The sequence below is a fragment of the Panicum hallii genome, chromosome 5 (assembly GCF_002211085.1).
Source record: "Panicum hallii strain FIL2 chromosome 5, PHallii_v3.1, whole genome shotgun sequence".
Lineage (NCBI taxonomy): Eukaryota > Viridiplantae > Streptophyta > Magnoliopsida > Poales > Poaceae > Panicum > Panicum hallii.
The window spans coordinates 56687637-56712767 of record NC_038046.1 but is presented as its reverse complement, the minus strand read 5'-3'; the positions used below and the strand labels follow the sequence as shown (position 1 = coordinate 56712767).

Below are 25131 nucleotides of genomic sequence, written 5' to 3'. Positions count from 1 at the left end.
GCATTAGCACTTGGATCCAAATAGCCACAAGTTCCAAGCAAGTCAAGATCTATTTGGGACCCATGCTAGTAGGATGATGACGGCTTATGTATGGCACTACTCAGTCATAATAATGGTTCTGAAAATGACATTTATATTTATGTAAACAGTATATATGAAAAAAAAGAGTGGCTTAGGGATTAACAACTTTTTCATGGTGGTGGTAGATTTGGTGCCGCGTGTAATCCATTGTAGTATATTTTTTTCCTAACTTTATGTAGTGGAATTAGCACGAAAGGTACGTCTGTTTGGTCATTGACATGTAGGCCTCATGGTACACTTGAATTCTCCCATCAAAATTCATTTTCCAACTTTCGTCTCTTTGGGCTCCTATTTTGATAACACTACTACTAACTATACACTTTCATATACGAGAATTAAGGGAAATGTGGATGGCATATATGAATAAGGATTTATTTAAAGAAAAATAATGAATAATCATTTCTTATATACTATCATATCAACGACAATTTTTCTGGAAAACTGTCAACAACAAATTTAGCCCCAAACGATAAAAAAAGCGTCGCGTACCACCGTGATTGGGGCCTAATGAGCATCATACGCTGCTCGGGATGGTGGTGTTACATATAGTCGGTGTCGCACTGCTGGATGACAGGATGATCATGAAAGTTCCGAAGTTGAGATTTACCCAAAAAAATAAAATAAGTGACTGGATTTTTAGGTACTTGTATGTCCGTGCGCTGCCGGCCCATAGGAAGGCCCATACACTTTTAACAAATCAGGCCGAAGCAATCCATCGTGCTCGCTTCGCAATTTCCCCCAAATCTGGCGCGCGCACGGGGTACTGGTTTGGCGCCACGCCGCCGCCACATGCTGCTTCTTCTCCCCCATTGAAAACACAAAATTTTCCCCGCAAACCGCAGGCGCGCCGCGGCCGAAACACACCGCCGATTCGAAATTTCAAAACCAAAACAGAAGACGCCGTCGCCTCCCATAGTCCCATGACTCCCACTTCGACTTCCCACCGAACCGAAATGTTCCTCAGATTCCTCCGCGCTCTACCCCTCCAACAGTTCGCGAAATTTTTTCGAGCTCGCGAGATCTTTAAACCCGTCTTCCCTCCGGGCCGAATCCCCGCGCCAAAAGGGTCTTCTCCTCATCCCAAATCTCCAATCTTGAGCTCATCCGTCTCGCCGCCCGCCGTCCATGGAGATCGCCGAGAACGGCATTGCGAGCGGCAGCGTCCGTGAGCGTGACCTGCCGCCCTCGAAGCGATTCAAGTACGTCGGCGCCCAGCTCGGGTCGGCACCGTGCGTGCTGCTGCCGGCCAAGAAGCGCATGTTCCCGCCGCCGGAGGATGCCGCCGTCTCCGTTTGCCTCCCGGTAAAGAAGAGGGCCGCTGTGGCGCGGCCACCGGAGGCAGAGGCGGCGGCCGTCCCGTTCTGCCTCCCGGCGAAGAAAAGAGCCATTGTGGCGACGCCGCTGGAGGACGCGGCCCTGGTGTGCCTCCCCGCCAAGAAGCGCGCCTACGCGCCGCCGGCGGATACCGTCTTGCCGGTGTGCCTTCCTGCCAAGAAATGCGCGAGTGCGCAGCCGGTGCCTGATGTGGTCGCTTCGACATACGAGCGCGTCCACGCGCCGGCGCCGCGGGACGCCGCCGCCGGTTCTGCCCCGGTGCGCCTACCGGTCAACAAGCGCGTGTGCGCGGCGCCGCCGGCGGATACGGTTGCTTCGCTCGGCGTCGTGGCCAAGAAGCGCATCCACGCTCCAGGGCCTCGGCAGGACTCCGCGCGTTCCGTCCCGGTGTGCTTGCCGGCCAACAAGCGCGTGATGCCGCCTCCATCCGTGGAGTCAGATGGTCCTCGCTTCGGCACTGCCAAAGAAGCCAGGCCTCAAGGATCCAACAAACACGGCGGCGGCGCCATCATTCCCAGAGTGGCAAATGGCACTGAAGGTTGCGCAAGAGGCAAAGATTTCAAGAAACCTGAGAAGCCCATCAATCCTAAGGGAACCAAGGAGCAAGTGTCCATGAAACCGGGCAAGCCAAGATCTCCAAGTAAATCTAAAGATCTGGAGAAGAAATCCAGCAAGATCATCAACGGCAAGCAGTCTGGAGTTTTTGCTGAAGTGCGCGAGAAATCTGGCAAAGCGGCTGATGCCAAAGGAGTAGCACTCAAAGAGGAGTCAAGAAATGGACCTGCTGAAGCGGCTGATGCTGAAGGTCGCGTGAGAGGCAAAGAGTTCAAGAAACCTGAGATGCCCATCAATCCTAAGGGAACCAAGGAGCAAGTGTCCATGAAACCAAGCAAACCAAGATCTCCGAATGAATCTAAAGATCTGGAGACAAAAGCCTGCAAGATCGTCAATGGCAAGCAGACTGAAGCTGGGGTTGAAGTGCGCAAGAAATCCGATAAAGTGGCCGATGCGAAGGGAGCAGCACTCAAGGAGGAGTTGAGGAATTGGGATGACGAAGTGGTGCAAGAAGCCGTGGAGGAGGATGACGGCGTGCTCTGCGCCGTGTGCGCGAGCACCGACGGCGACTCGTCCGACCCCATCGTGTTCTGCGACGGGTGCGACCTCATGGTGCACGCCTCCTGCTACGGCAACCCGCTCGCGCAGGCCATCCCCGACGGCGACTGGTTCTGCTCGCTCTGCACCGTCAAGAAGAGCATGCCGGCGGCGCGCCCGAGCTGCTGCCTGTGCCCGGCCAGGGGCGGCGCGATGAAGCGCACGACGGAGGGGCAGTGGGCGCACATCTCTTGCGCGCTGCTCGTCCCGGAGGTGTTCTTCCGGGACCCCGACGGCCGCGACGGCGTCGACTGTTCCCTCGTGCCGGCCCACCGGTTCGCCAAGGACTGCTACATCTGCGAGAGCAACAACGGGTGCGCGCTGGAGTGCTCCCAGCCCAAGTGCGCCCTCGGCTTCCATGTCTCCTGCGGCCTCGACGCCAGCCTGTGCATCGAGTACCGGGAGGGGAAGGGCGGCGCCATCGTCGCCGGCTTCTGCAGGGAGCACACCGAGCTCTGGGAGAAGGTAAAATCTTGCATAACCTCTAGTAGTTGTGGAAATCAATGTTAATCAAATTTTGTAGAAATTTGGAAATAGCAGTATAATGAAAAATTTCCTGTCTGGATTTGTGTTTCTGTTGCTGCAGCAACAACTGACAGGCAAGTACAAGATTGTGGCAAGAGGGGAGGAATGATATGATCAAGAGGACAAAGAATATGGTGTGCAGTTGCTTTGTAACGCTGAAGATTTGTTTTTTTTATTACTTATTAGGATTTATGATCTACGGTTTACTCCGTAGTACTCAATTCTCCTTTGCTAGATTGTAGAAAACTTTCGTGAAAATTGAATAAGTTGTTTTTGGATCTTAGAAATTTACGGATTTGCAGGTCCGATTTCTCGTTCTTTTTTTTTGGAACTTTCACGTTGGCCTCCAGATAAGATCAGGAGTGCTAATGCCAGAAGGTTAAATGCAGAAGCAGAACTGCCTCGCAAAAAAAGAAGCAGAACTGAGCTTCAGAACTAGATTTAGATCATATTTTGTACTTCAAGAGCTGTGTAATTTGTAAATTTACCAGTACGGGTCCAACCAGATCCCGTCTGGGTCAGCTTCATGCTCGGCGGCCAGCTGCCCTCTCTCCTCCCACTCCTTTTGCTAATTTTTGCTTCGTGTGATCAACTCTGTTCATCAATATCAGCCAATTGAGTAGACCTGTTCATCATTGTTCAAGTTATATCTTCCTCCTTGTGTGTTTTCTTTCTCTCTTTTTGAAAAAAATGTGTTTTCAAAACTTTTCCTTGCAGGTTTGAGCTTGTTATTACCTAAACTTTTCCTTTCAGGTTTGAGCTTGTTATTACCTAAACACGAATTTTCTTTATACAAATCAAAACATACAGGTGAAAGAAAGGTGCAATCGAGCGCTAATCAGTCTTTATCTCAAGGGAAATCATTGACACAAAAAATAGTACACAATATGCGTCAAACATAATCCACAGCATGCAGCATGTGACGCCTTATTCCAAAATTTAGAAGAAAAAAATTGATAATGCTTCAAACTTGTGCTCAATGTTGCATCCGGATGATCAACCTTCCATCACCGAGTAACGATGTAGCTTCACGACCAATTAGGTTTGCAAGTGGCGCAGTTGGCCCTACAGTCTTCCAACTTCAAATGGCAATACTCTTTCCGGATTACATCGGGGCAGCAGTAGCAAGCAGTAAATTTATCAGGAGTAAAATAATTGCATAATGTCTGGGCGCAAAAGATAAGGGTGAGCTTTCTCTCATCTAATAAAGACGTGGAGTTGACAATGCTAGCATGTCCTGGAATCCAGAATTTGAGGACGAACTGCGGTTCGTTGCGTTAAATATAAATTTCTTAAAAAAATATTTCTAAACTAGTAGATTTAAGGAGAATTTGCGAGGCTTTAATTTGTCTCTAGGAACATCGTTATATCACTTTAAATTTGTGATTTTGTATATGGGGCACAATTGGAGGGACAAAAGGGTATTGTACCCTAGCTACATTTGCAAAACTTTTGTGAAAAATCTGATAAAGATGCACGCAAGAGGAATTATAATATATGCATGGAGAAGAAAAAAAATTAGGTCTGATCCTCTAATGTCCTATTTAGACAAAAACCACAGTGTTTGTAGAGTCTTACATCCGAAACCAAACACAATTACAATGTCCTACACTCCTAGAGACAAAGTACACTCTTTTAGAGTCGTATGGGATGATCATAAACACTTACACTTTGCAGGCAATGCTAGAGATCCAAAAAGCATAACGAAGAATAGCATGGTCATCAGAGTATTGCCCCTCATGTTAGATTTTTGCTGGTGAATATCAGTAGTATGGTTGGATGTGGGCACTGAGGAGTGAGTCGCTTCTGCAACGAGGGGAAACAAAACAGGTCGCCCCTCCATATATGTAGTGGTATGGTAGAACCTACAGGCTACAGCCCACAGTAATTGACTAATAACTTCGTATATTGAATGGCCTCGGCTAATTGCTTTCCTTTTATTGGTGAGATATTTCGATACGACTGCTAATAAGCGGTACAATCACTGATTTACTTTGTTGACCATGCTTTTTTTTTTCTTTTGTTTTGGAGAGGAATGGACTGCTGCTGAGGGATGGAACAGTGTTCATCAGAGCCCATCAGCCGATTGCACGGCCCAAGCCTTGCACTAATGAGCACGCCTCATCTGCACATCTGAATACCCCTCAAAAGAAAAAAAAAACTGAACATCTGAACAACCGTGTCCTGCATAAACTAATGGCCTACCTTCGCCGTGACCCGTGAGTGAGATGCGTGTGCACTAGATTATACAGTTGCCGCCAAGCATAATCTAGCCTTGTTCTCTTCCTCTAAGATTAGCTAAATAAGTAAATAACAATCCGCTCTTTGTCCCTTGCCAATGGGCAACTTGGGCGACCAAACAACGTGCCGGTTCTTGCCCTCCACGTGCTCTGGAAATACTATATTTACTAGCTTTACACCCACATGAGCTAATTAGAATTAATATAAATACAAAACTTATAACTAATAATTATAATTATCTATCACATGCTCTCTTTAATCTATTAAATATTCTAACATACCATACTTTAAAGATATATACTCATCATTATCTAGTTATAATATGTTTAGTTAGTAGTAATATTTTTCACTTCATATCATATCTGATATCTCCATATGTATTTAATTGAATCATCTGTTTAAGCTATATGAACAATATAAAAATTGGTATTCTTATATCTTCTCCCATGCATGACACGCACCATAGGTAGTATTTTTATAAGGCAATAACATAAATAACATATTAATAATGATAGACATAGTAATTTAGAATTTTATATTAGTGCACTTTAAGATTTTATTATAATTATATAACTTATTAAATTCAGATTTAGGAGTTACTTATTAACTTTTAATAATGATATAATTAGACAATTTATATACAAACTCAGAGGTTTTTTGATATTATTTTTATAATGGCATATGTGGCTAATTTGCATCAAGATTAGAGGGTTACTTCATATTATTTTTTATAATGGCATAGGTGGTAATTTAGATATATGTTTAGGGGTTACTTTAGCCTATTTTATAATAGCAAAGCTGGGTAATTATCAGAAAAAATAACAAATTCAATGGCTTGTTGGATATATTGCCGATGTTTCCGTTTTTTATGAGAATTTCTCTATTATCTAGAGTGTTCGGAGGCTTAAAAAAACCCTCCAATTAGTAATACTAAGATAGGTTCTTCTTGTCATGTAAGATAAAATATGGCAGAGCTAACAACAGTGTAATAGTGACAAATCACCCTTTCTGGCAGGCACAAATACGTATGATCTGGAACCGATCAAGGTCACAACCCAACCCAAGATTCTAATTATGAGAAGTTTTGCTAGAACAGCGTCATGGCCATCTCCATCTATTGTGTACTATGTGAAAGGCCATATGTTAAAATCAGGTCACATCGCCATTTAATATTGGAAAAGGTCATCTCAGATTTCCTTTTTTCCGAACACCATCTTGGAGTAATTCAGAAGGACTTCTACGAAAAACGCCATTGGATAACAATGGACACTGTTGCTTTTAAAAAGAACTACGGGCGCTAATCGGCAAAAAATTGCAAAAATAGGAGAATAGCGGCGGACACCCGACACCTCCCCTTGGAAGGGACGCAACGAGCAAGCAAAGCGGTGGTAAAAAACTGCGGTGGCGAGAGGAGGCGAGGCGAGCAGCTCCACCATCCAGCCCGCCGAGCTTTCAGCAGAGGCTTTCCATGGTCTGAATCCTACGCCGGGTCTCCAGCAAGCGGAGCAAGCGGGCGAGAAAGCCCTCGCGCTTTCCCCACTGCCTTCCGTCCACTCAAACCCCGACGCCGGGGAGGAAGAGGAACCGGACCTGGCGGCGCTGGGCATCCAAGGAACCCCCCGCCGCGAATCGCTCGCTCTCCCTTGCGGTATCCGTCGATCACACCGCGTGAGTCTGCTCTTCTTTTCCCCCCACGGTTCCGTTGCTTGCCGTGCGGGCGAGTCTTTTCGATCCCTTTGGGCTGGGGTTCGTAGGTTCCTGATTTCTAGCGCGGGGTTGATTAGATTCGAGCTGCGGGTTTGAAGTTAGTAATCGTCTGTGCGTGGTGGGGCGAGTAATCGAATCCGGAGGGCCTCCTTTTGCGGGTAGTTGGCTGTTAGGTTGGATGGTCGGTTCCTAGTGTTACCCAATTGATGATACCCCGATGAGCTCGATGTGTTCGCTGAAATTATTGACCCAAGTTATCCGAGGAACTACATCGTCTGTGGCTATTCCGGCTTAAAGTTCATAAGACTAGCAATCGTGGTTGCAAGCTTGCAATCTTACGGCAGGACAGGCAAGAGAAGCGTGTATTGCCTCTTGTCCACAGAGCTTGGGTACAGACAATGACAAGTGCTTTAAGTTAACACTCTGCCATTGTGAGGACTAGCATAGGAGGCATGCAGTTACGTCTTCTATTGTATTGGCACTTGATTTGCGGTTTTGTTGGTAGAATTCAACTCTTGGAGTTCAGTCATCTATTTTTCTGTTATCTGCACTACCTCTAAGCCTTTAACTGATAGATAGTATGCTTGAATGTGTTCTGACACACTTATCCTTCCAACAGTGAAATCACATGTTTATATGAGGAAGTAATCCTTGCTTCGAATTCTGTAACGACAGTAGGTGACAGGGCTATGTTATGATATCCTACTATTAAACTTCTGTGTACTGGTGTTTGGAAATTTAGATGTACTACCTACTGATGCAGGACTAGTTCCTATTAATCTATCTGTTAAAAAGCACTTATGCAATTTTGCATACATTTTTTCCTATGATCCTATCTGTTTATGCAAATTTTCATGCTTTTGTTCCTATCAATTTACTTGTACCTGTATTTGAATAGAAATCTTATACATATTCTTGATTTCCGCAGTATCATGAGCATCCTGGAAAACTTGCATGCTTGATGTACCCAGCTACTTTCGTTACGAAAAATTGTTGTGATCAAGTTGGTTGAAGTATTCACAGCAGTGTGGATCTGTTGGTCAGTTATTGGTATTAAGGCCACTGGCACTTTCCTTATAGCTGTAGAACAAATGGGAGAAGGTAACTGTTTTTCAACTTTATATTGTTTCTTGTGAAATGCTCCTTCTCTATTTGCCAAAGCAAAGACTCTCCTTTCTTCTTTTCTGGAGGGATATGAAGATGGAACATCATGTTTAGCTGCCTGTCCCTTGTCACTGCGTATCTTAATTGGAAACTTTGCAACTGTAACACCTTCATTATTGTGAATTTGTGCTTTTCTGTAACCTTCAGAACAGGATGTTGGTATACTTGTCAAATAAAGACATCAGCATGACATAAGCTAACTCCATTCAAATATAAAGTTCGGTTCATACTTGTGAAAATGTGCATTTCATTAACATTTCAGGACATGACGTAGGTATACTTATCTTAGATTGCACTAGCTGATCATATGATTTCCTTGCTCCGCACAGCACACTCGGATGAATTTTGCCAGTGCCAGGGGTGTGTTGGCAAGTATACGCTACTCAGAGATGAAGAAAACCCAAGGCTGGCAATCTTTGAGAGACGGCTTCCTTGCTGTGGTTGTGGGATAGGGTGGTCTTCGTACGTATACTTCACTTCCCTTATCAATTTTGGTTAAAGATTCTCCATTTAACATGCTTCTGTTGCAGTTTTCTTTTAGGTTTCGTGTGCCCATTGATATGGTACTTTGCAGCCACTCTTTACTGCTGCAAGTACTACAATAGGGATCCTCGAGAGCGCCCTGGTCTTGCTGCCTCAGCTGTTGCGGTTAGTCCTAATCCCTGATGTTGTTACTTTCCAGTATGAAAATAAATAGGTATCTGATGTCTTCCCCTGTAGAAGTGCAGCTATTCATGTCTGTAAAACATCAAATGTCCTGACAGCTGTTATGATTTCACAAATGCATTGACAGTGTGCCGGCCATTTCTTCTAATGCATTGAACTGCAAATTGTTTTCTGTATCAAAGCTGGGGACTGGGGATTAAGCCAGTTTTCCCAAAGAAAAATGAAAACACCCTATGCTGTAGGTACTCTCTCATATTTTATCAGAATAGGCATATATGCCTCATGCCTGGGAGGTTTGCAGCTTTTGTTTGGCTATTCGCATATCATTTTGTCTATGATGCAAAACTTAAAATCTAAATGACTGACTTTGTGACACGCCACTTCTTTAGATTTTATTCCAATGAACTAGCTTGCTTGAGCCTGATACAGTTCAATTCCGTCTAACACCTTGATTTTGATCGTTATGAGCAGGCACTCATCTTCACAGTTCTGGCAATCATCGCTCTCACAGTGACGCTGATAATCTGTGCACACAAGTAACCTCCAGAGCAGGGAAACATGGCGGTTGGACCTGTTGTTGGTAGCTCAGGCATTCAGGAGGAACTTGTATTTTAAGTGGTAGCAAGTTCTTTATTGAAACGTAGTTACCATCTCTCGTGGTTCCTCTGTTTTAACGAGAAATTTAGGATGTCCATTGCTCTTTCGCAAACTCTGCGCCCGGCTTAATTTTTCGCCATGGTCCAAGTTCTTGAATCTGTGATTCTATTGAATTCCTGATGTCTTGGCCTGTTTCACTGATCCAACACGATGCTGCAACGAGCTTGCCAATTCGTTCACTGAAAATTACTAGCTCAAGAGCGTTCGAGTGACGCTGCATAACTGAAACCAACCCATCTATCAGAGGACGAACCATTAGCTTTCTATGTTTCTTCACGTAATCGATCTCTCCCCGTCGTCGACGCAGAGTTGATGGTTTACGCAAGAAGCTTACAGCGTGATACAAGTAAGATGACAAATTCGTTTACTGCCATCGCAAAGATCACTGTCTCAGTGACTTGTGCTTCAGAGCTAACTTGCCATCCTCAAATACGATGATTTTTTATTCACATCTTTGCGATGGTACCATGTTAACTATCTAAGATTAGATCTACACTTTGAGCTAGTCTCTTGCATCAGGGGATCCATCACAAATTTGGAAAATTGTGCCACACTTATTTTTTTCTTCTTCTCTACCTCCTATCCTGATGCACCTTATATATCTCATACCCGAGAATGCAGAAAACAACGCGACAAGTGGTGGTCAGCATTTTTTTTCAAAAAATATTATTGCCGCGTACTGTTGAAAGTTTAGTTTTTAAAATAAATTCAGAAAAATATGAGCACACATTCTGAGTTGAGGACTTGATCCTGATAGATAGATTTCACTATGAGAAATTTAACATTCGCATAACTGTCGGAGCCTAACTAGGTACTAAAATGTTGCTTGCTCATATGAGATGTAGGATCACAGGAGTATTTCAAAAAAAAATTCAAAAAATAGAGAGACTAACATTCAATATGTTGGTTTAATCTCAAACAACATTCAACATTACTCCCAGCCATTCCAAATTATAAGTCATTTTGGCTTTTTTAATATAAATATACTCCTAAAACATTTATATTATTAAGTTGTAACAGTTTTTTAATAGACTGAAGCACTTTGATATTGTTGCCTGCAACATTACAAATTATAGTCGATGGCTTTGCTGGCCATATTCTATAGAACAAATAATTTGGAACATATAAGTCATGATACCGGAACAATTTTTCTTATAGAGTGGAACATTTTGACCCTATTGCCTGAACAAACCTTAAACTTCAAGCGCCTAAAATATAGCATCTCCCTTATTGAAACTCATATATTTTTCATATTTCCAAATCTATGTACTTTGATAAATATTGAAACTCAAATTCAAAACATAGACCGGAAACTTATCTAAAAGATCATTTATCTGCGACTGAAGCGATTATATTTTTAGTGCGGTGCAGTAAAAATACACATGCACTGATCATTTAGTACTGCCCATCTCGATCGTATGTATGTACACCACATCTGACTGGTCTGCATATCACGTGCATGATATGCAAAGACTGAAAGACATCTTCAAAGGTACATGCAATGCAACACATCAGCATTGCAAATGTGCATATACACCCTCACTCGTACATGTTTAATGCTTTTTGACACTTGACACGACAATTAATAAACTAAACGTGACATTATTAGTAACAAGATTAATATAGTAATTAACGTACTAGCTAAGCTAAGCGATCTCTTCTCTCTTGTGCACCCTCACCCTGAGCCCGTCCTTCATGTGGAGTATGATGGACAGCTTGGGCCGCACCACAGCGCCGGCGTCCACCTCCACCCTGAACCGCGGCAGCACGGCGGCGACCACGGCCTTCATCTGCGCGAACGCCAGGTCCCTGCCGAGGCACGTCCGGGGGCCCACGTTGAACGCCACGAACTTGTACGACGGCTCGTGCCGGAGCCGCCCCGCCGCCGTCAGCCACCGCTCCGGCCGGAACTCCAAGCAGCCCTTGCCCCACACCGCCTCCATGCGGCCCATCGAGTAGAACGATACGATCACCCGCCGGGTGGGCCCCACGGGCACCCCGCTCGGCAGCGTGTCGGGCCGCGCCGCGGCCTTGTGCTCGAACGGCACCGGCGGGTACAGCCGGAGCGACTCCGACAGCGCCGCGTGCAAGTACACCAGGCCCTTCAGCTCGGCGGCGGTGTGGTGGCCGGCCCCCGAGGACGGCGGGTTCGCGCGGAGCTCCTCGAGGATTTTCGCCTCGACGTCGGGGTGCTTGGTGAGTAGCCAGAAGAACCATGTCAAGGCCGAGCTCGTCGTGTCGCGGCCGGCGACCATGAGGTTAAACGTCGTGTCGCGCAAGAACCGGTCGAACGCGGTGCCCGACTTGCCTACCTCGTCCTGGCACGCCAGGTAGGACGTGAGCAGGTCGGCATCGGCCTCTCCGGTGGACACGGCGGCGCGCTCTCGCCGGAGCGAGATGAACTCGGCGATGGACGCGTCGAGCACCCGCCGAGCTTTCCTCATTCTCTTGTTGTGCCCGATCTTCAGGTACTTCTGGAGCTTCAGCCATGGCACGGGCGTCACGTGCCGGTAGAACAGGACCTCCTCGATGGTGTCCATGGCAGCGGCAAACGGGACGTACGGGAAGTCGGGGGCGAGGCAGCCGGGGTCGATGCCGAACACGAACATCGCCGTGAGGTCAAAGGTGAGGCGCACGAACACGTCCTGCAGGTCCACGACCGCGCCCGACGCGGCGAGGCCGTCGAGGAGCGGCACGAGGCCCTCCCGGAGCTTGCGCGCGGTGCTCGCGGCCACCGCGGCGCGGAACCGCGCGTCGGACAGCAGCGCGTGCGCCTTGCGCCTCTGGAACGCCCACGACTCGCCATCGGCGTTGAAGATGCCGTCGCCGAGCACGTCGAACAGCGCGGCGAACTCCTCGCCCTTGGGGTAGTTGCCGAAGTTGGTCGTGAACACGTGCGCCACGTTCGCCGGGTCGGCCGTGATGACCACGTCGACCGGCGAGCCCCACGGCCCCTTGATGACGTACGACAGCCCCGCCGCGCTCAGGAACTCCGTCGCCCACTCGTGCACGCGCCCGGCGTTGACGGTGATCGCCGGGACCGCGCCGATCACCGGCCAGTTCGTCGGCAGCCCGCGCCGCCGGTTCAGCCTATGAAATAGCAGGAGAAAGCAAGCAAGTGACACCATGAGCTCCGGGTACCTGCCGAGAAAGCCGAGAAGCAATGACAAGACCTCCATTGTTTTTCTTTCTCGAAGCTGAAGTGTCTTGTGAGCTAATGACGACTTTGAGTTCTCTGGGAACCTTTTTTTAAATCGATTTTTCACTAGTGTGGTAGCAAGATAGGTGTGAGGTTTATATAGGTGACTTCGGAGGGGTTTGGTTTGGGTGTGCAAGAGAAAGACTAAGGGAGTAGAGTTTTTGTCATCTGGTGCACGGCAAGGCATCTGAGGTGACAATCTGACATGGCAAGAGGAGAGATGACTAACCTTTTCTTCTAACCCACAGATCATATTGAATTCACCATCAAGAGAGATCTGCAGAAATCTGGGCTGTTGCCAAATATGTACACGTAGACATTCATTTGCTCAAGCATGCTCCTGGAGTTTTGGTTGATGCATACTGTACACCTTGCAATTGCAAGGCACAAGTGATTGGTTAATGTGTATTGCAGATGCCAAAACTGCAGTCTATGTTTAACAGTTTAACTCCTCAAATCCACAGTAAGAAGTATAAAATTTCCAGATTTATTTATGTCTGAATGTGGTGCTACAATAGACCTTGTTGGTATACCAAATGAAGCTTCTTTGTGATGAGGAAAGGCTGCCTAATGGTCCCAAAATATATTAGTACTTCAGTTGTATATGTCACCTAGGTCTACCTAAGTTGAACTCTGAAGCCAATGGTAAAGATAAAGTGCTTTTAGAAAAGTTACAAAACCATGAGGTGATGTGCTACTTCTGAACATTTTTTTGGCCGAATTATATTCAAAAAGTTAGTAAGCATACTGTGGGTAAAAAACTGCAGACAAAAACACCTCAATCAGGAGGATCTTCTCATCAGGAAAGTTCAGGGTTAACTTCAATTACCAACCACTCTGCGCCTGAAAACAAGGCCACCAACTTAGGTTGTGCTTCACCAATGCATTTTGCTTGCCAGATGAAGGCGAGAGCACACGCAAATGTGTGTGGGGGCAAGGTGATGTTTCTTTTGAAGTGAAGAAAAGTTGTGATACGATGACAGGTAGCATCTGGATATGATACTCCAGACCAGGTCTTGAAAAGGAAATGTCCAATAAAAAACCCCTTACGAGTATGATCGTGTCCCTATGTCAGCATAGTTCATCTCTTTCATGCGTATGCCGTGTGTACCCTCCTGTGACAAAAGATGTGATCGGTAGTTGTATGCTGACATGATCCCAACCAATTCAGTTGGGGTCGGAAAATAGGATACACTACACACAGACATGGAGATAGGAATATAAGATATAATGTACTTAACAGGTCTAGAATTTACATAGAATCAAGTAAAAGGTTTTTAGATACCAACACCAATAACCATACAATTCATGGATACAAACTTCTAAATATTCCAAGTAATGCATATCGTTTCATAAACGGGTACAAAACCCCATACAGCAAGAACTAAGTGATAGGAAGCATCACGCTGCCACCCTTCTCTTGAGCCTAACCATCATCCCGTTCTGTGTGTGCAGTATGACGGAGCTCTGTGGCATCACAGCGTGGTCATCTACCAGCTCGACCTTGAAGTTGTGTATGATGGAGGCAGCTGTCATCTTCATGTTGCTCAGGCCGAGGTCCTTCCCAATGCAGCTCCGGGGCCCCGAGTTGAAGGACAGGAACTTGTAGCTCGGTTCGTGCCGGAGGCGGCCGCTCTTGGATATCCACCGCTCTGGCCTGAACTCCATGCAGTCCTTGCCCCATATCCCTTTGATCCTCCCCATTGCATAGAGCGAGAAGATAACTCTTGTGCCCTTGGTCACCTTGGTGCCGTTTGGTAGGACGTCGTCAGCATGGGCCTCCTTCTCCTCAAATGGTGTTGCCGGAAAAAGCCTGAAACATCAGCAATGCCTCATCCAGTCAGATGATTAAGGGGACACTGGCTTGGTTTCAAGATAGTAGCCCGGGAGATCAATGGACAAGGTAAAAATGTATCACCTGAGTGTCTCGAGGAGTGCAGCTTGGAGGTAAATGGCAGACCGCAGTTCGTCGCACTCAAAGACTGAGAAGTCCCCAGGCCAGGTACTGCTCTTCAGGCCCTTGAGCTCCTCGAGTATCTTTGCCTCGACATTCGGGTGCTTGCACATCATGTAGAAGAACCATGTGAGCGTGACGGCAATAAGGTCCTTCCCAGCAAGGATGAACCCCACTGCAGTGTCACGCAGGAACTGGGTCTTCTGCTGCTCACTCATGCTGGCATCCAAGGTCACTTTCATGTACATGGAGAGTATATCTGCCTGGCTCCCATTGCTCTCCTGTGCCATCCGTTTGGCGATCTCCTCGTAGATGAACTGATTGACCACCACCTTTGCATTGGCAAGTTTTTTCTCTGACCCAACATTGAGCCACCTCAAGAGCTTCCACAACCTTGATGGAACAAGGTGTCTGAACAGCATTGCCTCCTCCGCTTCCTTTGTGGCACGGCCAAACACAGGCATCGGAGAAGACACTGATAAGCAGTCAAGATCAGCTGCAAACACCATAGAGTACGAGACATCGAGCGAGAGCCTCATGAAAACACCCTCCAGCTCAACATCTGAACTGTGCTTAGCCATGTGGTCAAGGTAAGGTAGCAAGACAGTACCAATCTTCCTTGCAATTATGGACATCGCAAAAGACCGAAAGGTACGGGCGCCAAAGATGGTTGTCGCCACACGGCGCTGATACTCCCAGGAATCAGAGTCTGCCACAAGGAGCCCATCGCCAAGAATGTCAAACATCTCAGCAAACTCTCTACCTTTTGGATACTTCTCGAAGTGGGTGTTAAGGCAGTGGTTGACTGTGGCTGGATCACAGGTTATCAAGATGTTCATGTCCAGCAACCATGGACCGAAGAACATGAACGTGCACCCAGCCTCACGTAGCAGATCCGCAACCTTGTCATGAATGCAGTGTCGATTCACCACGAGGAAGGGAAGCATCCGAACAACAGGCCAGTTCAGTGGGAGGCTACTCTTCTGGCTCTGTCTGATGAGGCGGAAGATGGAAAGCCCGAAAAAGCAGATGATTGCTAGGAAGACCTCTGGATAGGAAGGAATGAAGCTCCAAAAGGGGCCCATGGTAGTGCAAGGTTATGAGTTGCACAGGGAAGAAGTGCATGCAGCAATAGGCCTAGGCTTCACCTTTGGGTTTGCAAATTTCAAATGTATGGTTTTGGTGTACTATAAGAAGATACCGGTGTACCTTGTGGGATTGGTATCCCTTGAGTTCAGGACTCATGACATTCATATGCCCTAATATCCATACAAAAATTATGGGGGTCAAATTATTATCTATTATGTCACATTTATATAATTTTGGCTTTGGCATTGGATTGCTGATGAATTATTAATCTTTTATACCTTGATATTCCCTAAATGTTACTCAGCGAATGGTAAACAATGTGATATGAGAGTATGCATTGAAGACTCAATTTAACTCATCACAGTGCCTTATGAGCTAATACATAAATAAACATTCTAATTTTCTGTTTGATTCTAATTCTACTTAGACTGGTAATTTATTGATGCTGGGAGCAGAACATTTCCTGAACCTAAAACATAAGCTCAACTTGTTTCCTGTGCAAACACCCAAAAAGTGTGGGATTCCGAGATGCACATGCAGAACTCCTCATGCAAATTTTGTGATGCTGCAGCATGTCCCACTGCAGGAGGGATGCTATATGCTTGCTCGACTGATACCGACACGGCTTGGCTACCTAACTAGAGTCTAGCAACACATTAGCTACAAGGCAAGGATCTCATCAATTTTCCATGGGAGAACCTTGCTAGAAGCAACCTTACAGTTATTATCATGTGCTACAGTCTAACAAGGGAAGAAAAGAGCCAATTAGCAATCAAGTTTGCGTTGCAGCAGTGGTTAAATTAAGGTATGAGCTCACACATATCATTGAAACAAACAGCAATGAACCCGATAAGAGAAATGCATAATTTAATTGCTAGTTCATAGATTCATCACAGAACGCATAGCGCCTTTTGAAGTAAACATTTAGAACACCAATTTGAAAGCACATACAGGGAGACTCGGAGAGACGTCTCTAGGTAACCTTCTGGAAGAAGGCGTCGATGCGGCGGGTCCCACGCGGCAGCGGCTTTGCTTCTCTTGCGCCACCGCCACCGCAACCAGCGGATCCGGCGGCCGGGCGAGCGCGCGGAGCCTCCACTTCGGCGGGGAGGCAGTCGAGGAGGAAGTCCGCCGTGGGCCGGTGCGCGCGGGCTGCGGCCCGGACGTGTGCGGCGCGCACCGCGCGACGGCCCCGCCGCGCCGCCGCCGTGTAAGCCCCCGACGCAAGGCTGCCCAGGAAGAGCTCGGTGGCGGCGGCGATGAGCAGCGTCGCCTCGCTCGTCACCTTCTTGATGTCCCGGTCCACCCGCATGATCCGCTTGACCCTCCCCACCGGCAGCGTCGGCCGCAGCGACGCCCCCTCTTCGGCCTCAGCCTCCGCCACCGCCGCCTCCTGCTCCATCGGCTCGACGGGCTCTGCGGCCTCCACATGCTCCTCCTCGACCTGCTCCATTGGATCGGCGGGCTCTGCGGCCTCCACCTGCTCTTTCTCGATCTGCCCAATTGTCTCTGCGGGCTCCCCGGTCTCCTCCCACTCCTCCGCGATCTGCTCCATTGCCTCGGCGGGCTCGTCGATCCGCTCGTCCTCCTTTCCGAGCGGCTCCTCCACTACCACGGTGGGCTCGTCGGCGGCGGCGGCGGTAGCCATGGCTAGGGTTTGGGTTTGGAGGTGGGTGTTGGTGGCGGTGTGATCCGCCGTTGGATTCGCTGGTGTAATTGGATTTGGCAAGAAATGGCGGGGAATTTTGGGAGCTTTCCCGCGCGATTCCGACTCCGATCGACGCGGGCGGCGCCGTTAACGGGCGAAAGCAACTGTAAAAGAAGGGGGCGTAGTGGGCTGACGAGCCGAGTGAAAAGCCCATTAAGTTCCGTTTGAGCAGAAAAGCCCACCAAGGCCCTTTCCAGACTCCGCGTTTAAGCCCACTGGGCCAATGATGCTCCCAAAAGGTCCATGTGTCGTGTCGTCGTCAAGTAGCAAAGCCATCTCCTCTCTCTCAAAAAAAAAAAATAAAATAAATAAATAGCAAAGCCATCTTCGTCTAGAAAATCAGCAACGTATTTTCCTTTTCTCTTCGCCCTAAAGAAAGGTATTCTATTTTTCTTTTCTATTTTTGATGGAGATCCATGGCCACCTGACGTCGTGCTGATGCGTGGCCACGTCATGCGCCAAGCAACTGTGCAAGTTCTAATTTCTTATGCCGGCTAATGGATCAATCGAGTAGCTAAAGCCAACCGTATTTGTTTTTTGCGAGGTTACATTACCAAGGCGTCGCTATCTTGTCTGATATCAAATTTCTCCAAAAAAAAAAGAGTTGATGGTGATCTCGCCCAATGGTTGATGAAGAATGTGTTTGGCGGCGTTGCCCTTGCAAGAGCGTCGTCATTAGCACCGATTTCGCACGATGTGGCCGGCCTGACATTCAGATTTGACTTCGGTTTGTTCACGGAGATCTTCTTGGTGTGGTTAGTTGTGCTGACGCATGCACGCAATATAGGTATTAGGGCCTGTTTGGGAGGACTTCAGCCGGCTCCAGCTGCTCCTAGTAAAGCATTATTCATCGGAGTCAGTTTTTTCTCTTCTCTTCCGTCCCTCTCGCAGAGAGGCTGGAGAAGCCAGTGGAGCCACAGTCACAAGCAAGGCACAAAGAATTGTTGGGCACACTGATGCGCCTGCTCTGGGCACAGCTTTGCGCATGTGGATGGAATTTACTTGCTTCATACAACAGCACATCACAACCAAGGCACAAAGAATTGAAGTATTAAGAAAGGTTATTATTATTAGTGATCGACTAGACGAATGTTTGGCCGTGGTTTCAGAATTGATCGACCAGCTAGCTACAGCACTGTCCTAGACGATGCATGTTTGATTTATTTGTTGCTTTATTTTTATGGATGGTACATGTATGTTTTTTTTTGTTGTGGGGGGGGGGGGGGATGGGGGAGGGGTTTGGTAAAAGTTTGCTACAAGGAACCAATGTTTTTGAGCCCTCCCCGTTCAAAGAAATTAAAGGAGCTGTACTATCAGAGCTTGCCTGGCACAGTGGTTGATTCCTTGTAAGATGATGTAATGCTATTTCAATCTTCCATTTGATTTCGCTTCGGGGGTGTGTGTAAGATGATGTTAAACCAACGTGTTGACTGTGGTCAGAACTGACCATTTGCAGGCTGCACACCGTCACAGACGTACGCATGTTTCCATTCCGTTTCGTTTGAATTTCCAGGAGGAGGTAGTAGAGTAGATGCATGTATGTGTACGTAGACCGGCATCTCTTCTGCTCTTATGTACTACTAGTTCATAAAAAGCCCAGGAACTATATCACGCCTCGTCTCATATATTTGGCAAGCATGTTGAACATACTAAACTTGTTTTTATTAGGACTCCTCACGTGTCATGCGTGCATCCGATCCTCTGTCGTTTCTACTCGATCCACATGGATGGTTGATGCTCATAGTGTGGTAGTACATGCAAGCGTACGCGTGCTAACCCCATCTGCCATGCACTTGGAGCGATACGATCCGCATGGTCCAGAGCACTCCCAGCTCGAGTCTTTTTCGACGCGATCGACCCGTGACGACCATCGTCGCGCAGGACCAAGCTAGCAGCAGCTGGGGTGTTTGGTTGCTTAAGTTTTATTTTAAACCTCGTCATATTAGATGTTTAAGCCTAATTAAGAGTATTAAATATAGATTAATGATAAAATAAATTTTATAATCTCTAGGCTTATTCGCGAGATGAATCTATTAAACCTAATTAGTTCGTGATTAGTCCATGTGATGCTACAGTAAACATATACTAATCATAGATTAATTAGATTTAATAGATTCGTCTCGTGAATAAGCCCTAAGCTTATGCAGTTAGTTTTATAATTAGTTTATATTTAGTCTTTCTAGTTAGCATTCAAACATCGATGTGGCAGAGCTTAAAATAAATCTCAGGATACCAAACACCCCTCGAAGATGACTCCAAGGAAGGGATATGTGTGCCTGATCGATCCGGAGTTCATGACTGCAATATATAGCGTGTTTTCGGAAAGAAACAAACTGATGCTCGATCTGAATTCAAGCCGAAAAGTGACAGTTTAATTCCTGGACCTTTGGTTTGTGCCGGCATCTTTTTCTATTTCGAAGGTGAAAAGAACAGTAGTTTCTTGAAAACTCTAAAAAAGAATGAAAACAGTTATATTCACAATTTTTCGCAACATGATGGTCTGAGGCTGAAATTTCACTCTCTCCATCCCAAAAATAATATAACTTTTGAATATCCAGGAGTCAAATAATTTCAAATTTAACCAAATTTATATAAAATAGTATTAATATTTATATTACAAAATAAGTATTATTATATTAATTATATATTTTCATACTAAATTTATTTGAAGATATAAATATTAATATTTTTATATAAATTTAATTAAATTTGAAACTGTTTGATTTCTCAGAACACGAGAGTTGTATTTTTTTCTACGATGGAGGGAATACACCGTACCGGCGAGCAGCTATCTCTCCGGCTGGCATCTTTTTCTGTTTTGCGTCAGCTTGTTGTGCTGTTGGTGCATGACAGAGGACGTACCTTTTTCATCAGCTTGTGTCGCTGTTGGTGCCCACGCTCCATACCACAGTAATTTTTTAAACCAACTATACTCAACGAGTGTGTTTATATTGATATGGCAGAAAATATAGCAGAAAAAGTGCAAGATTATGTCTCCGAGAGGCTATAATTATGGAAAAAACGCGAAAACAATACTGGCGGATTGAATTGGAGCATCAACACACGCCGAACTTAATCAACTAAAACACAACTTAAGCTGGTCGGACTCAAGCTGGTCGGATTGAGATATCGACGCAAGCCACACAAACATATCTCCACGAGACAACCCTGTCAAATCAGATTGGAATATCCACACGGACCTCAAAGGAGACTCCACCCGGGTGGACCGGAACCTCGATACAAACCGAAACCATACCACAGGACAACAGAGGCGGAAAGGAGTCTATTCACCGCGGCTAACAACCTTCTCCGGCTCATGTAGTTGCCATCAGGACATGGCTCCGCGCCAACAGGTAGACGAGAGAACAGACCGCCATGCGGGACCCATCGCCGTAGTGCTACTGCAGCACCATACACCATCCGACAGAGTGAAATCGCCAAATCCGTACCTCTCGCAGGCTACCTCATAGTCGCCACCACAAAAACACAACACGTGGGGGTCTCGCCACGTCCGCTGTTGGACTCCACCTCGCTCTCGTTGCCTCACAGAAGACACCACACGCGGGGCCTCGCCACGTCCGTTGCAGTATTCCGTGTCGCGGATCCGTATATTGTATAGGCAACAGGATAATGAACGGTGTTGCCCCGTTCCCCACGATCCCCATCAACCGCCGAAACCATGCCCGCAGGTCAACATCATCTCTTTGCACCACCCGCGCTCACAACTTCCGCCGCCAGGCCAACGTGACGCCCCCAACAGGGAGAACGATGCCCTAAGGCGCCGTGGTCATCACCACAAGCACCAACGCCGGTAAGGCTTTCGCGCGGAGACACCCATCCTTAGTTGTACGCTCACAACCTCGGCATACCAGGACCGCATGCACAGAAACCTTCTCGGGCTCCATGCCGCCGCCGTGGCACCCCTCGCCGCGGCGAACTCCCTCCTTCACGCAGACGCGGGCCCCCCGTCTGCCGCCGCTGCCGCGCAAGCCTTGTGCGGTCTCCACGCTCCGCGCCGCGCCGGCGTCACTCGTGCGCCAAGGTCGCGGTCTTGCCGTTGTGCCGCCAGCCCCACGGAGATCCGTGCCGTCGGCCGGCGCCCTCGGAGATCCACGCCGTCGGAGCCCGCGCCCTCGGCAGGACCAAGCCGCCCCGTAGGGCCTCCGCGCCACCACATGCCATCACGTCGGGGCGGCCGCCGCCGCTGGTGGCCCCCACGATCGGCCGGGCGCACGCTCGCACGCAGCCGCTGTCCGCCATCACCCGCCGTCCTCTCCCCGACGCTGATCTCCACACGCCTACCGTCCACCATTGTCCGGCGCTGCGCGGCCGGCCGGCCGCAGCCGCCCTGCGCCCCGCGCTACTGCACGGCCAGGCAACCGCCAGCCCGGCGCTTACTCCACCTCCGCTCGCGGCCGCTTGCCCGCCCGATTCCCGGCCCTCGCTGTGCCTGCCTCCGCGCGCGGCTGGTCTTCGCGCGCGTGCTGGCTGCCGCCGCCTCGCACAGCACGGCCTCCGCACATCTGCTGCCTGCCGTCCCGCGCTCTTGTGCGCCTGGTGCACGGCGTGCCGGCTGCCGACGCCCGCGCGTGGTCCGCCCGCCATGGCCGGTGATCCACCTACAGGGGTGACGGATCCGGCCATGGGGACGGTCGATCCGGCCGCCAAAGTCCACGGAGGAGCCCCGCCGGCGTCGAGCAGTAGAGCGGAGGTGCCTGCATGGCGCGCGCCTGCTGCCCTCCCGAGTCACCCCACCGCCGCCCTCCTTGCAGGCGCCGGGCTTCCGGCCCTCTGCTCGGGCGACGGCGAGGAGGAGAGGGCGAGGGGCGGAGGCCCGACGGCGACGGCGCAATGGCCCCCTCGAGTCGCATGTGGGAGCGACGCGGGGGTCCTTCTGAAGCTGGGCTAGAACACAGTAAATGAACTAGATGTACAGTGATGAAAAGAATAAAGTACCCATTGTTTGAAAGAAGAACCAGAGTATACCAACCATGTATGCATGGAGCGGGAATAATAATGAATTAAAAATTAAATTATTCTTCGCCATTCAAAGTGATTTGTTCTGTCCTTTTTTTTCCCTGTGAGAGAAACTTGCTCTGTCATTTATTGGAGACTGTGTTTGAACGGGTCCTAATTCCTAACTGTAGATTTTTGGTTTAGGGACACCAACGCCGAAAACAATAATTAAGTTCACATATAAATTTTTTTAATTTGTACATAAAAATAGGTCAAATTTATTTAAGGACTCTGTAGCATGATATATAATTTCAACATGGAGCAATTGGGTTCCCCGAAAAGTCCAGGGAAATGTTGGCTTTCAATAATTGATGCCGTGTGGTGCCCCCATTCGGCCAAGAAACAAAACGAACCCGTCAAATTGGGTTAGCATTGCAGGCTAACCGTGGCTCAGCTCAGCTCAGCTCCATGCATGAACATGGAATGTAGTCAGGTGGAGCGACAGGCAAGTCTAACGGCAATAAGTACCGAGAACATTAGCGCCAGCCACCAAGCATAGGGTAGAGTCCCAACTAAAGTGGTTCTCTCCATCATTTGTCATAGATTGAGGTTGTTAGCAACTAATAATCCCCTTCGTTCAAATACTTATGGCAATCAAAAGTGATCAAAATGCAAAAGACAGTAGGTGTCAAAACATATACAATAATGCATAAATATGTCATCGCTTCAGCATTATTGTTAAGGCCAACCCAAAATCAATCGCGCTGCTTGCAGTGTCTCCTGCACATTATTCGACAAGACTACCCATCACAAGTTTTGGTTGATAGTTTTATTTAGGGAACAATCATTTTTCTTTTTAGCAAAACACAATACATACTCTGACACTCACACAGAAAATTGATTGCAATTATGATGTCTACACTATAAATATAAAAATACAAACGTCACACTTGTGCAAAACTTTTGGGACGTTGCAGACACAAGTGACATCCTAACTTAGGTAGCACTTATTTTTGGTCAACAATATCTTCATGAATGTTCAACTTGATTGTAGAAAAAGATACAAAAAGTTAATTTGTTGGCATAATTATTTTTTTTACATTTTGAACACATATAAATATGTAGTTGGTTTAATTTGTTTGGATGATGGAGCACCACGCATGCTAAATGAAAACTGGCCGAAACTATCAAAATTGACTGAGCGTGTTTGCCTCTGGTACATACATGTTGAGTGATCTGAAATAAAATTGCTGTGCTACCAACTTTGTGTTGTTCCAGAAGTTTATATGGCCGGCTGATTGCTCGATGAAGTAGCAAAGCGTGTTTACTATTGTTTTCCCTCGTGGTTAAACTATTTGGCGTCACAATCTGATGGCAATTTCAGCGAATGCTTAGTCAGGTGTTTAAATATTTTCCACGCTTACAGCAGGCATTCCGCTACCGTAAGTAATACATCACCGGAATGACATGGACATTCAGAGATATATATAACTTTGAATTATCCAGAGTTTGTTGGCTTGGCTGGTTGTGCGACATCCACACAACCATAGTGAGAAAACTCTGATATAACCACCCCTGCACCCCCCGCGTTGGCCCTTGCTTGTTGTTCCAATCCACATATTTTTAAAGGGGGTAACCTGACTGGAATTGGATCAGAAGATTACTTAACTATTTCCTCCATTTTAAGATCGTTTTGGCAAATCTACATATATAAATTTTGCTATGCACCTAGATAAATATTATATCCAGATATATAGAAAAAACTAAATTTACCAAAACGATCTGCATTTTGAAACGGAGAGATATGGTCTATTACATAGTCAGATTCCATGTTGTGGACTACAGTGGTCTGAGGCTCTGAGATGCACCCGTTCTAAGTTCCTGTGGACGGCGAGTAGGACGCAGTACTATTGTTCTCTGTATATCAGGCCGGCCGGTGACCATGCGTACGTGTTGAACAATTTGGGAGAAAGGCGTTAGTTGTCTAATCCACATTATCGGTTGATAATGCAAGGACGGCGCGATCAGTGCAGCTAGGAAGCACCAAACATTTCTTTTCTTGTAAGAAAAAGGCACCAATGCAAACAGAGCTGACTTGAGGCCTTTTTTTTTTCCCCGCCCAACCTTCTCAACTAAAAGTTGCCACTGGCTATTGAGTATTGACCTAAGCTCGGTGCTGGCCTCTGAGACTCTGATCGAGCAGTTAGGCGCTTCATTAGTCGGAACAAAGACACCTGACCATGTGGCCATGCATAGTTTTGTCAGATAGAAATTTCTGATTATTCACGCGCTGTTGATTGTGTGTTTTTTTTTTTGTCTAATTTTGTCATCACTGACATTGACAAGATAGCTTCACATTCAGGCTTAGATCCTGTTTGGATGGACTATGTTTGATAAAATATAAAATGATGGTGAACTAATCAAGGCTAATGCTAATGGATTCTAACTACCAGTTAGCTATAATCAATGCAATAAGCTTGCCAGCTAGTCCATATTTAGTCCTAATTAAATTAGTCCGTGCCAAATTCAAGGAGTAAAAATTAGTCCTCGGATCTAAACGGAGACCGAACCTTGACTGAGAATCCAGAGGTTAATCAGAGGTGTGCACTGTCATGCATGCATGACTCGATCGAGCAAACAAATCCGTAACGCACGTGTGATCGACTGGCCGATCACGAGGCTCTAGTAGTGCTGGGC

The 25131-nt window shown here is 47.1% G+C and overlaps 5 protein-coding genes across 6 annotated transcripts; 2 read left to right on the top strand and 3 right to left on the bottom strand.

The window, feature by feature from the left end:
- Positions 1-1166: 1166 nt before the first annotated feature.
- LOC112892850 (titin-like) lies at positions 1167-3614 on the top strand. Its single transcript, XM_025959956.1, has 2 exons — positions 1167-3033; positions 3155-3614. Exons 1-2 carry the CDS (start codon positions 1207-1209, stop codon positions 3200-3202), a joined length of 1875 nt encoding a protein of 624 aa, XP_025815741.1. The 5' UTR covers positions 1167-1206; the 3' UTR covers positions 3203-3614.
- A 3040-nt stretch (positions 3615-6654) lies between these two features.
- On the top strand, positions 6655-9645 carry LOC112891344 (60S ribosomal protein L18a-like protein). Its single transcript, XM_025958175.1, has 5 exons — positions 6655-7002; positions 7970-8142; positions 8535-8667; positions 8736-8853; positions 9343-9645. Exons 2-5 carry the CDS (start codon positions 8133-8135, stop codon positions 9409-9411), a joined length of 330 nt encoding a protein of 109 aa, XP_025813960.1. The 5' UTR covers positions 6655-7002; positions 7970-8132; the 3' UTR covers positions 9412-9645.
- A 1218-nt stretch (positions 9646-10863) lies between these two features.
- On the bottom strand, positions 10864-12782 carry LOC112894355 (alkane hydroxylase MAH1-like). The gene has a single exon (XM_025962039.1). It carries the CDS (start codon positions 12705-12707, stop codon positions 11175-11177), a length of 1533 nt encoding a protein of 510 aa, XP_025817824.1. The 5' UTR covers positions 12708-12782; the 3' UTR covers positions 10864-11174.
- A 1202-nt stretch (positions 12783-13984) lies between these two features.
- On the bottom strand, positions 13985-15895 carry LOC112894755 (noroxomaritidine synthase-like). The gene is made up of 2 exons (XM_025962556.1): positions 14646-15895; positions 13985-14540 (listed from the first exon to the last, which is right to left on the bottom strand). The coding sequence occupies exons 1-2, from the start codon at positions 15764-15766 to the stop codon at positions 14129-14131; spliced, it is 1533 nt and encodes a 510-aa protein (XP_025818341.1). The 5' UTR covers positions 15767-15895; the 3' UTR covers positions 13985-14128.
- A 790-nt stretch (positions 15896-16685) lies between these two features.
- LOC112895428 (nuclear transcription factor Y subunit C-2) lies at positions 16686-17521 on the bottom strand. 2 transcript variants are annotated; one of them, XM_025963380.1, is made up of 2 exons: positions 17296-17521; positions 16686-17193 (listed from the first exon to the last, which is right to left on the bottom strand). In XM_025963380.1, exons 1-2 carry the CDS (start codon positions 17416-17418, stop codon positions 16744-16746), a joined length of 573 nt encoding a protein of 190 aa, XP_025819165.1. In that variant the 5' UTR covers positions 17419-17521; the 3' UTR covers positions 16686-16743. The 2 variants fall into 2 exon arrangements, with proteins under 2 accessions (XP_025819165.1, XP_025819164.1); XM_025963379.1 differs by having other exon boundaries at positions 16686-17521.
- Positions 17522-25131: the final 7610 nt, after the last annotated feature.

Bases quoted from the DNA above. Each gene is read 5' to 3' on its own strand.
- LOC112895428 (XM_025963379.1), bottom strand. From the start codon at position 17,418: ATGGCTACCGCCGCCGCCGCCGACGAGCCCACCGTGGTAGTGGAGGAG.
- LOC112891344 (XM_025958175.1), top strand. The intron at 8,668-8,735 runs GTACGTATACTT...CTTCTGTTGCAG, and splicing joins TGTGGGATAGGGTGGTCTTC to TTTTCTTTTAGGTTTCGTGT. The intron at 8,854-9,342 runs GTTAGTCCTAAT...CGTTATGAGCAG, and splicing joins TTGCTGCCTCAGCTGTTGCG to GCACTCATCTTCACAGTTCT.
- LOC112892850 (XM_025959956.1), top strand. From the start codon at position 1,207: ATGGAGATCGCCGAGAACGGCATTGCGAGCGGCAGCGTCCGTGAGCGT. The intron at 3,034-3,154 runs GTAAAATCTTGC...CTGTTGCTGCAG, and splicing joins ACACCGAGCTCTGGGAGAAG to CAACAACTGACAGGCAAGTA.
- LOC112894755 (XM_025962556.1), bottom strand. From the start codon at position 15,766: ATGGGCCCCTTTTGGAGCTTCATTCCTTCCTATCCAGAGGTCTTCCTA. The intron at 14,541-14,645 runs GTGATACATTTT...CTGATGTTTCAG, and splicing joins GCACTCCTCGAGACACTCAG to GCTTTTTCCGGCAACACCAT.
- LOC112894355 (XM_025962039.1), bottom strand. From the start codon at position 12,707: ATGGAGGTCTTGTCATTGCTTCTCGGCTTTCTCGGCAGGTACCCGGAG.